The sequence below is a fragment of the Lissotriton helveticus genome, chromosome 11, assembly GCF_964261635.1.
Source record: "Lissotriton helveticus chromosome 11, aLisHel1.1, whole genome shotgun sequence".
Lineage (NCBI taxonomy): Eukaryota > Metazoa > Chordata > Amphibia > Caudata > Salamandridae > Lissotriton > Lissotriton helveticus.
In genome coordinates this window covers 791,732,726-791,744,780 of record NC_136072.1, presented here as the reverse complement: position 1 = coordinate 791,744,780, position 12,055 = coordinate 791,732,726, and the positions used below count along the sequence as shown (strand labels likewise).

The following is a 12,055-nucleotide window of genomic DNA, read 5'->3' as shown; positions in this document are numbered from 1 at the left end:
CTACTCACCAGCTGGTCAATCCTAAAATTCACAAGGCCAGATACGCTGGCCGAGAATTCCAGTTATTATGGACAGACTGTGCCCCGTCTCCATCGCTGATCACTTATCTAGACATCTGGTCCTTCACAAGCACCTCAAAACTTGGCTATTCACAGCAGGGAAACATACTTTACCCCCGCAGTCACAACAAAGGCCTGCCTGTACAATGCAGTCACTACCCTAACTACGATGTTACCATGTGTTACTTTACAATGCAAGCCCTTACGACCACTTGCTTTAGGATCGTGTTTTTGGACTGGTGTTGGATTTTTAAGTCTGACATCTTCCCTACTGTTATGTGGACTGGAGTTGGAATAGTAATTTATACTATTCCAAAGTCCAGCGCCCCGTAAGGCAAGTCGTTGTAACGACTTGCGTGGTAAAGTAAATCGTGGTAACGTCACAGTCAGGGTTGTGACAGCGTTGAAAAGGCAGGCGGTGTAAATGGATGCAGGGCTCGGTCATACAATCTTCACAGCATTCATTCCAACTTATCACTTTAGACTAGCTGTCTTTGTCCATCATTGCATTTTTAGAAAGCCGGTTTCATTGTTCCTCTCCTTTATTTAAGTCTAATATTTCAGAGACTAAACATGTGCCAAATATTTCACCAGCCTTACTGGCCTTTCAGAGGCCAGCCTTACATACGAAAAATAGTCAAATAAATCTTTCGGGGTCTCCAGCATGTTAGGAAGTTTCTTGATTTTCTAGTAACCCCGCTCACCTCCAACTATTACATTTGGCTTGGTTCTGGTCAATGAGTCTCACCAGTTCTTCTATGGACGATCCCCTGAAATACAATTTCATATCCAGAGGAATCTCTACCTAAGAAAATGTTTTCAGGACCGAAAAACTTAACAATGGAGAACGCAATTCAATTACTTCAAAATGATTGTCAAGGGAATGTATTTGTGAAGAGTTGCTTACACGCACAAAACATCGATTGAACATATCGTGCCCCAAAAATCACCCATGAAAATATCCTGGAAAATAAGTTACTTTGTAGTATTTGACATTTTGCCTAAATAGTTCATTTAGAATGTATTTGTTATTCCACGATTTAGTTTATTAATACACAATTTTATGAGCAACAAACCGCCTTCTTGTCTTAATTCTACCGATCTCTGAATCAATCCTGTGGTTGTTTTTTGTGCATATATGACACATCAAAGTTTGTTTTGAAATTTAAAAGTTCAGCAAAATAATCATATTGATTTATGCTTCTGTCTTCGCAGCAACCAGGTTCATGGCGTATCACACCCCGCTTAAAAACTCCCAAGAGTACACAGCAGCTCTGAAAGTTGCCCGGGAACTAGCAGCCAACATCACTCGATCAGCGAGGCAGGTGCCTGGCACAGACCCAAATTTTGAAGTCTTCCCTTACACGTGAGTAAAGAGGTTTCTAGAACTTAGTGACACTCCAGCCGGGTCCTTATTGGACTGAAAAGCACTGTTGAAAGTAATAAGAGGGGGCTCACTTGGTATTTTCTTTCACTACTAATAATGAAAATAGAAGTTGTTCTCTAAGTCCTAGAAGGTTTGGAGGATGCTTTTGAATCCAAACTAGAAAGAAATAAGAGTTTCTGGGATCTAAGAAAATAGTTAGGCTCTGATGGAGGGAGGACAACAAGTTAACACAAGACAGGTTAATTCACTTGTGTGCTACCCGGGCATCAACCTACCAAGCTCTATCAGGCACTTGCATCAACCATATTTGCGAGCGCAAACTGTGCGATTCGCAAAAATCGTCCGTTTTAGCCCAAAAAATGAGCTTCTGCGATGCATCAACGTGTCAGCCTCTTGCAATTTAAGAGATCGCTAATTATTCAGATTTCTTAAATTGCGATTGCATTTAAGGAATTACAAATTGCGATTCCTTAAATGCAATGCATGATGGAATTGTAAATTGCGATTTAGCTACTAGGGGGAGCAAATTACCATCAAGTTGAACTTGATGGTAATTTGCAAAAACTTTGAAAAATGCACTTTAGGTGTAGGTTACACACACACATGCCCTTGGGGCATGTGTGTGCGCAACATGTGTGCACAGATCAATGTCAGGGGTGCAACAGGGTGTCCTTTTGACACTCTTGCACCCTTGAAATTGCATGTGCAATTTGCGAGTACCTATTGATACTCGCAAATTGCGCATGCAATCTCCCATTTATTCCTATGGGCCTGTAGGCCCATAGGAATGAATGGGAAGGCATTCCTTAATTGCAACTGGCAATTTGAGATTCGCAATTAAGGAATGTTTGGGAATCGCTAATTTTATAGCAATTCCTACATGCATAGGCTTTTGCAATTCCTTAATTGTGATTCCTTAATAAACGCAATTTGGAATCGCAAAAGCCTACATTGATGCATGTACCTGTTTGTCTCTTACCCTTGCATCTGCAGGGTGCCAGTTTAGCTGAGGTCTGAGTCACAACCCAACTAGGGCTCGCCTGACTGGTGCTTACCTCAGGCGTGGCCGGCACAGGTAAGATAGGTTGGGCGGGGCAGGGGCGGGGTGGGAGGGTAAGTCGACAGACAACAGCATAGGTACGATGCAGCGAGTGCAAGGTAAGTGTTATCTGTTGACTTACCCTCCCACCCCACCCCGCCCCACCCCACTGCTCTTACCTGTACCAGCCGCACCTGGCTTATACCCCTTTTGGAGCTTGAGAGGGGTTTAGGATGTGAACTCCGGCTTAAAAGTTTGACTTCCTCTGCCCTAGCAGAAGTAGGAACAATATGGACCTTTTAAAGTTTGTGTAGGTCCTTCTCAGGTTGCCAGCCTTGACTGAACTTTCGTTCCCTTCCTCCTTCATTGGAAGCATTTAGTCAGCAGTGGGCAGTATCCTCGCCTTTAAATAACTAGATATTCAGGCATACTTTTACTTATTTAACAGCATCTCTGCCTGGCGCAAGTCTCCATATAGATTAATGGGCCCTTTCAGATTACCTCTTTTTTGCTATACAGACATACAGCATCCCGTTTTCCCTGGTGTTAAGCTGGTTAGCCCTTATTACAATTATAATTTGCATGTCTATCTCTCACATACCCTTACCAATTATAATGCCATGTGCGCTGTCCCATAACATGATAGCCAAACCTTGGTGGTCATGACACGTGACATGAAAACACTTCACACATAGGCTCAAAACGATAACACCACCCTTCCAACCACACACCCTCCACGTGATTATTCTCTGCAGTGCTTCACATAGGAATAGGAAGCACTACACAATTGCTACAATACAGTACAATACTTGGGGAAGGCTCATCGCAATCACTCTTACAACCCCACACATACTTAATGCATTACTCAAACTCAGCCTCTCATGACCTCCAGAGTTCTGCAGGGAGTGACTATGGTGCCAAGAGGTTAATAAGCAATTTTTTTAGAAACCAACTTTGTTGAGTTTATTTACAAGGAACCGCACAAATGCAACCAAACAAGGCACTCATTTAGTACATAACACTTGCAATCACTTACCCCTGCAAACATCATTACATCAGATACCACAGTGCTTGTAAGACAGTCCGAAGTATTCCCACAAATATCCCGATATTTAGGAGTGTTTAATGGGGTAGCCTGAAGGTCTTGGAATGACTGCATAGTCTGCCCCTGCCAAATATCCCCTAGGTTTGTAATACCAACTTGTCCCATTTAGTGAACCTCTCCAGTGCAGCATGTCTCAGATATTTCTCGTTAAGCAGCAGAGTCTGCTGTGTAGGTATTTATTCCCAGCCAATCATACATAGCACCAGCCACCAGGTCAGGAACATCATTCTGGTAGGCTCTGGAAGATGTTGGGGAGGGTCTCCTCGTATAGTATAACCAGGGTATTGTTGAGGCCTATAAGTGACAGTTCTGAACGGCACATCGTATCTCTCCATCTGTCACACATACCCTATTTCTTTCTCTGTTAAGTGGAAATTCTAGTTCTGCTTTTTGGGACGGTGCCAGTGATGGAAGGAGAATGTCAGCCAGGATTACCCTGAATTATTCATCCAGGAAGCGCATTTGTTGAGCATAAAGGGCTTGGTAGTATTCCATAAACTTTGCTGCGATAGCAGTAGCTATACATTTCTTTTCACTGGAGTGGTTCTGGATTTCAGGCAATATCCTAGAGGTCATCTCTTTGGTGGCCAGGCAGTAGAAGAGTTTATCTCTGTGTTCATAGATCTTTCTGGTCGAAGCTCTCTAACACTGGTGCGACTATACCAAGGAGAGTTAGCGTAGCGAGGTTCTGTCAGCTCCAATTGGGGCAGGAGAGTTGAGGATGAATCAGTCAGACATCGATGCTCCAGATGGGGCATTCAGGTCCTCAATTTGACTCTGTTTATCACTTTCTTTGTGAAAGAGTTAGGTCCTATCAATCTCTCTGATGGTGGCCTTCACAGTAGCCAATAGTGTGCCCATTGAGGCAACTAAGTCATGGTTATTTCGAAATAGGCTTGAAAGTGCTTATTTAGGTACTTGGAGGCTATAATTACAAAATGGACCAGCAGTGGGGAGTGATCAGAAATGCCCCATGGGTAGACAGCTGCAGCAGTTGCCAGAGAGTCTCTTATGGGCATTGGAGGTGTGGGTTTACTTCCATTCCTATGGGTGCCATGTCCTCCAGACATCACATAGTCCCATTGAGGACAACCATGCCATCAGGATTTTAGATTTACTGAGTCCGCTCAGTTTTGGAGCCCCTGTGGCATCTTTGTTAGGGTCAGGTAAAGCGTTCAAATTGCCCCGGATAATAGAGATGCCTAGGGTGAAATCTAACACCCCAGTTTAAAGTGGTTAGAGGTCCAAATTAGGTGTCTTGGGTGGGACATAGAAACATAGATTATAATGATTCTTTTTTAGTAGACCCTCCACTCCGATATACCTGCTTTGGTGTCGGTCTTATTGTAGTTTTGCAGTGACCACCAAGAGGAACAGTTGGTGAAGGAGTATTGCCTCTCCATGGGAGAAAGTCTCTGTCATATCCATGTCAGCAGAAAAAGGGACAGTTTGAGCCCAATAGATGAGTTACCTGCAGCATGAGGACCGTAGGAGTGATTCTAATGGCGTACTTGAGGAGAGCCGTCCTCTTAATAAGGCTCATTATCCCATTTACATTCCAGGATATCATGGTAAACTCAGCCGTGGGAATCGTGAGTTCAAAAGGCAGAGATTGCTGGATTCCTCATCCGCCAATGTGGAGAGACTAGGTAGCGACAGATCTGTGTACCACTGAGAGGAATGCGGGTGTGAAACGATGGATGTACAAATTATCATTTAAAGGCCTCTCCAATAGCCTTCATCCAACACTTCTACCCCAGTAGCATCTGCTGCCTAAAACTTTCCCTTGCAACAAAGCAGCATGAAAAAACATATAAGGCATTAGAAATGGACTGCCTCATTCTTAGGATTTAGATCTAAAGCCAGATCTAAAGCCACGCGTTAACGATTAACGTGTGGAGTTACAAGACCTATGTGCCCTCCCAATTTCCTGAGGGGGGGGGGTCATTAAGTGGCAGTTGAATTGCTAGGGTAGTGGTTTCATACCATGTGCCTCCAAGGGTGTATCTGTGGAGCCATTGTGGGCAAACAGCATGGGTAGGTGTCTACTCGGATCTTTGAGGGAGTGATTGCTGGTCGTTTCAGATGATTCCGAGGAGCCTCTGGGATGGCCCCGGCAGGATTTTGTTCTCCTTCGCTCTGTGGCCTTTGAGAAGTTTGGGGGCAGTGGTAACCGCTGTCTCAGTTGGTCCTGTTTGGGAGGAGAATAACATTCAAGTTATTTTTTTCCTGCCGCCCTGTCCTATGTTTCCTTGGAGGTTTCAAAGAAGTGGGCCCATGAGTTGTGAATCACCTTCATATAGTCAGGAAAGATCAGCATGTACTACAAGTTCATTTCCCAAAGTTTCTGTTTAACGGCATCATAGGAGTTCTTCTGCTGCTGGAAGAGTTTAGTATAATCCAGAAGCCTGGTGCCATCTTTAAGCATGCCACATAATGAACATCTAGTTTAGTATATAACATACTATCGATTGATAGTTACATGGAAATTAAGGATCCTGGAAATCATAGGATAGGGGGGAGTCGCCGGAGAGGGCACCTGAGCCAAGAATCTGTGAGCTCTTTCAATTACAAACCATGATGAGATCATACCCTCTGTGATTCAGGATTTGAGCCAACGTTCCGTAAAGTTCTCCTCGTCAGTTGATTGAACAGTCTCCAGAAAGCCCACCAATCTAAAGTTCTCGCGCCGTGATCTCTTTTCGGCATTTTAAGATGCTCTCTTTCAAGATGTATGTTGGAGGCGAGCAGTTTGGATATATTAATTTTAGAGATTGCGACATTGTCTTTCACACAGAAATAGGGCCCTCAGCTTCAGAGACCTGGCAGGCTACACTGCCGAGGTCTGCTTGTAGAAGGTATACATCCACACCAACCTCGCCGATCTTGGCCTCCATCATATCATGTGAAGCTTGAGTCGCCATTAGAATGACCTCAGTTTCATCAGGTTCAGAGACCGAGGCCCAAACAAAAGGTTTTAGATTCCTTGAGCCTGGCAAGTGGTGGAATATAAATAAGCAGAGGGTCAGTGCATGCAGTCTGGCTGACAAAACGTCACCGAGGAGAGAAGGGGCTAAGATAAGGAAGCAGGTGACCTTGTAGAGGTCATGTCAACCCCTGTCCACATTTAGGGCTATGAATGCTATTGGATTTGAAAAGTTGATTACTTTTGTGCTTGTCATAAATTCACACCAGTTGGTAGAGGATATTCAATGCCTGGGGAAGGGGAACCAACATAGGGTACTGTATTGACTTCCCCACTCCCAATAATGAAATGCAATATTATGCTGGAAAGAAAAGGCATGATCCTTATACTTGTTGTCCTTCCTCACCTTGCAGAATAACCTATGTGTATTATGAGCAGTACCTGACCATCGTTGACGATGGCCTCTTCAACCTGTCTCTCTGCCTCATCCCCACCTTTGTGGTATGCTGCATCCTCTTAGGCATGGATATCCGCTCTGGCTTCATCAATCTAATCACCATCATCATGATTGTGGTGGACACTGTGGGGGTTATGACCCTCTGGAGCATAGACTACAACGCAGTATCCCTCATCAACCTGGTCACGGTAAGCAAAGCCTCCTTCCCAGGCTGCAAATTGGCAATCAAGACAAATCAGGAAGTATGGGATCACAAAAAAGTGATATTGTTGCAAAAGCAAGCTCCCATTCGACCTCTATTACTTTACCACTGGCTTACTAAAGCTCAAACCAATATATACTTAATAATGTTTCCCCCTTCTCCCAGACCTATCCAATAGGGGGTTGCCCTTTCTATATTGCTCACAAAAAAGTGAACTGTGAAATATCACAAACGGAGCTAAAAATTCGAGTAGGACTAATAACAGGGCCACTGTACAAATCTTAAAAAGATCCTATTCCATTCTGACTCACTTCCATATGATCCTTGTGTAATTCATGTGCAATTTGTCTGAAAATTTCCAGAATGACTCGTCATGACGTAAAGTACAATGCAGGAAATTCAACATAAAGTAGATGAGAGGGGATATGAGAAAGTCATTGATTAAACCCTACTTCAGGTGCAGGACCAAGTATAGGAAGTTATATTCCGAGACAGACCAAATCTTGGGAATTAGATTGTCCACAGCTGCTAGGAAATGCTAAATGTGCGTTCCGTTCACTATGGATCTCTGTCACTAGCCCCCCCCCGTGTATAATTGCACAAGAAAACTGATACCACCCCCTTCTTTCTCCTACAGGCTGTCGGCATCTCAGTGGAATTTGTTTCCCATTTGACCCGCTCCTTCGCCATCAGTGTCAAGACCACCAAAGTGAAAAGAGCTAAGGAGGCCACAGTGACTATGGGCAGTGCTGTAAGTAACCTACAAAGGTCGATGTTTTATCGGATGTATGACATCACAACGCATACTTTTACATTGCATGCTTTTACAATGCGGTTTTTACAACGCATACCATTACAACGCATAGTGCTTTGGGGCGCTGGATAGTGAATAGTTTAATTTACTATTCCAACTCCAGTCCCCGTGGATAGTAGGGAAGGTGTTGGACAGTAAATTAAACCTATTCCCTATCCTAGAGCGCCCCCCAGCGCAATGCGTTGTAATGGTTTGCGTTGTAAAAGTTGCGTCGTAAAGGCACTGCGTGGTAAAAGTTGCGTTGTAAAGGATGTTTCCCTGTTTTATCCAGCCCAAGAGTTAATAAATGTCATAAATCTACCAGATAATTAAATTGTGAGGATCTTGGCTAATAGTATTCAGCCTGTTGGTATTCACCTGGATTAATTCATCAATTTGTTTGGGATACATGTAATTTGACACTATAAAATTGATTCAATCATAGAGAATAAATGCTGCCCACCCTTTTATTCTGGCAAAATTACCCCATGGATGCAAAAAGACCTGGCATATGTTACTATTTCAGGCTCTTCAGAAAATAGCTGATAGCTGGACAAACTGGAGCCTCTGGTAGGGTGGTAGAGAGAAGACAGAAACAGTAACTTATTTCAGTGCTAAAACCTGATATGAAACAACTTTTTTCTGACCCTACTGGTGTTTTGGAGGTGCTAGTCTGGCCTTAGATGTGTACTGTTCCCTAAAATCTGGTTCAGTACTATTGAAGGAATCATGGTGGTCTTGACACCAGTAAATATCGACTTTTCCCTTATCTCCACACAGGTGTTTGCTGGTGTGGCCATGACAAACCTGCCTGGCATAATTGTTCTGGCCTTCGCTAAAGCCCAGCTGATTCAGATCTTCTTCTTCCGCCTCAATCTCACCATAACGTTACTAGGGATGCTGCATGGGTTGGTCTTCCTGCCGGTAGCCCTCAGCTATTTTGGTAAGTTTTACAGGACTGGGATCCAGCCGCAGTCCGTGCAGGTAACAGCGGTGGGGCTGTGTGTGTGGGGGGGGGGGGGGGTACTTCAAGGGATGATACAGAGGGTAAATTAGATAAATAATTATTTTTCCATTGGCATCATCCCTTGAAATTCCCCCCAATGTGGCCCCACCGCTGTTACCTGCGTGGACCATGGCTGCTGAGATCCACTCTTTGCCACCATTTCGGCAAAACCACAGGGATTAAAGTTACTGCCTAAAAGAAGCATGTATATCTCAGTGAGTTATCACTCCTCGGCCACCTAGTTTAAGAGTCTTGGTGCGTTCCCTCACTCTTGCACCTCTCCCATGAAGACTTCTCTCCCAATATAGACATTACAATCACATAAATGGGAGTCCTTGGTCTGTCTTTTCACTTGTTCACCTCCATCAATGACCACTTTCAAACCGTTCAGGAAGAATGTTGAAATCCAGGGGTGTCCAACAAAAGGTCCAATACACCCAGATTAATTCATGAAGTCCAATAGTCACATAAGATTTACATGCAATGCATTTAAATGAAAATCATTTTAAACAATGTGCTTGTCCTAACCAATATGGCATGGATGCAGCAGGCTGAACCTTTGTGGCACCCATGTTGCCTTCTGTCCCATCCGATGTATAGTTCCAATAACCACCACTCTCCATCTGCTTACAGGACAAGTCTTTGTCTATTCCTTTGCCTACCCCCGTATGCCATAAAAAATCTTCAAATTCACGAGGGACACTTACTCCGTTCCATCTATTTTATGCCCCTAAAGAAGATTATTGAGCAACCACTGAGGACAATGTTTATGCTCTATGCTAACCTTCATTAGTGACTTCACTTATAGAAGAATGTTCCCAATTTGAGTGTTCCCTATGTTAATGCACCGAAGACTGACTTCAGCTATCCAGGATATGATTCCCACTGAGTATACCACTTCATTATCCTTATGCTTAACCCCTGGTTATTCTGAAGTTATGCTGATGTTTTTCTCTTCTCCATATTTTATTCCTTTCCAGGTCCCAATATTAACCATGCCGTCCTGCTGGAGCGGCAAGAGGAGGAGGCGAGATTAAGAAGGACCACAGACAGCTGTCAAAATGGCCATGGGCCTAGGGCAGGCATTGGCCTGGAAAACAATGGCTTTGAAAGTGACACCAAAGGAGCAAATGGTAATGTGTATCACAGTGAGCAAACTCTGACCTAACTGAGTTATAGACACCTGTCTACTTGGGGTCGGACAGCTTTCAAAGAAGTTAGGAACCAGAACTGACTCAAGAAAAAATTGAGGTGATTACCAGCTCTGTTGCATTTTCAGTGGATAACAACCCACAAATCCTAGAAGACAGACTGTACGACAAATCTTCTTGAAGAAGAGATATTAACCTCACTATCCTCAACAAAGGAGTTTCCGTAATGAAGGCAACGTCACTCCCTTGTCGTAATGAGGGGAACTTCAACTTCACACCCTCAGTTAAGGGACCTTCAACTCATCTTCAGTGAACACACTTTCATGACCTCAGTTAAGGAACCTCCACATCCTCAGAGACAGTTTCTCTACTACCCAGCCCACAAATAATGGAGATTTCCTATCACTTCCCCAAAATAAGGACATTTACTGTCAAATCTTCAAAGAAGGTACTGCCAAGTCTTAAACCCTAAATAAAGTGACTTTTGACTGATCATCTTCAAGGAAGTGACCATACTCTCAATAATGGATGAACCCTAACAGCTACAGCTTTGATCAAAAGACCTGCTGCACCACAACATCCCAAAAAGAACCCTCCATTCAAAGTTCTTGGTGAAGTGATGGACCATACAGATCACCCACAGATGACGGTGGTCTCCATGTCCTCAACAAAGCACTTTGTCCTCCATGGTGATTTGCAATCTGACCCTGAATTGGAATCTGTTCTTCCTTTCTTCCAATACCTTAAGGAAAATCTCATTGGGTGAACAGTGTGTTCAGTTTTGGACACCATAAGCTCTCTTTCAGCCTTGTTGATGGTGCCAAATATTTTCCATTCCTATTTTACAAGCAATCAGCATAAGGCTCTGGTTACTCTTTTTCATCCTAATATCACTCGGTTTACTGGGCTGAATATGGGTTAAGTGCACAAGAACTGGAAGCATCTTGGACTGTGACTGCTTTAACATACCCTTAATGTTATTGTAATTGACACTCCTATGTGATTACATTGCACACATTTAATGTAAATCAAAATTAATTATGCTCAATACACTGTAGGCCAGTGGTTCCCAAACATTTGACTTCTGGGGACCCTCAATTAATCATTATTGGAACCCAGGGACCTCCACTGAATCATTATTGGAATCCGGGAACCCCCAGAAGTCTTTACTGGAAGCCGGAGAACCCAGCCTAAGCATTGTCGATGATTTGAACCTCAAAACAATACACAAAAAATACTGAAAAAAAGCATTTATCAAACAAATACACAAATGTTGAAACATTTAATTTAATTTGCAAACATATATACAAAGAAAAACTAAATGTAACAGAAAGGTTGTAGCTTTTCTAAAATCAATTAAGGTTACTCTTCATTCCTACTATAATCTGTTTGATGCACCTGCACTGCTATCACGAATCAATCTGAGGATACTAATTTAATTTTTAGCCTCAAGTTTCAAATTCCTTCACATTTACAGTATGTTTAACATTTTTCAATAGAACATTTAGCTTCCTTATTTATGTACACTTTATAACTCTGTTAATATTTAATATTCTAAGTATTCGCAGACCCATGTGGAGGCTTCACGGACCCCCAGGGGTCCTCGGACCACAGTTTGGGAACCACTGCTTGTAGGCAATTTGTACTACATTACTACATTTCATCTACAAATGCAATGCCATTTAAAACGTTTAAAAAACTTACCTAATCAATTTATAATTGTCATATTCATCTAATTCAAAGCCATCTAGAATGCTACACCCAACTGTTTGTGCCTCTGGAAGTGGAGGACTTTAATAGGCTGTCCTGTGGTATTCCCTCAGGATCTGCCTTAGATCCGGTGCCACACAAAATTTGGAAAGAGTTTAAGACAGAGCTGTTTCCCACCCTCCGTCTGATTTGTAATCAGTCTCTTTCTCACGAAATGGTT

General features: G+C 43.0%; 1 protein-coding gene across 1 annotated transcript in view; it reads left to right on the top strand.

Moving 5' to 3' along the window:
- NPC1L1 (NPC1 like intracellular cholesterol transporter 1) overlaps positions 1-11,442 on the top strand; it is a 176,716-nt gene extending 165,274 nt beyond the window's left edge. The window contains exons 11-15 of the mRNA XM_078665537.1: positions 1,275-1,425; positions 6,930-7,161; positions 7,813-7,926; positions 8,749-8,911; positions 9,955-11,442. Of these exons, the coding sequence (XP_078521663.1) occupies positions 1,275-1,425; positions 6,930-7,161; positions 7,813-7,926; positions 8,749-8,911; positions 9,955-10,142 (848 nt within the window). The 3' untranslated portion in view covers positions 10,143-11,442. The remainder of the gene's footprint in view (positions 1-1,274; positions 1,426-6,929; positions 7,162-7,812; positions 7,927-8,748; positions 8,912-9,954) is intronic.
- The last annotated feature ends 613 nt before the right edge of the window (positions 11,443-12,055 follow it).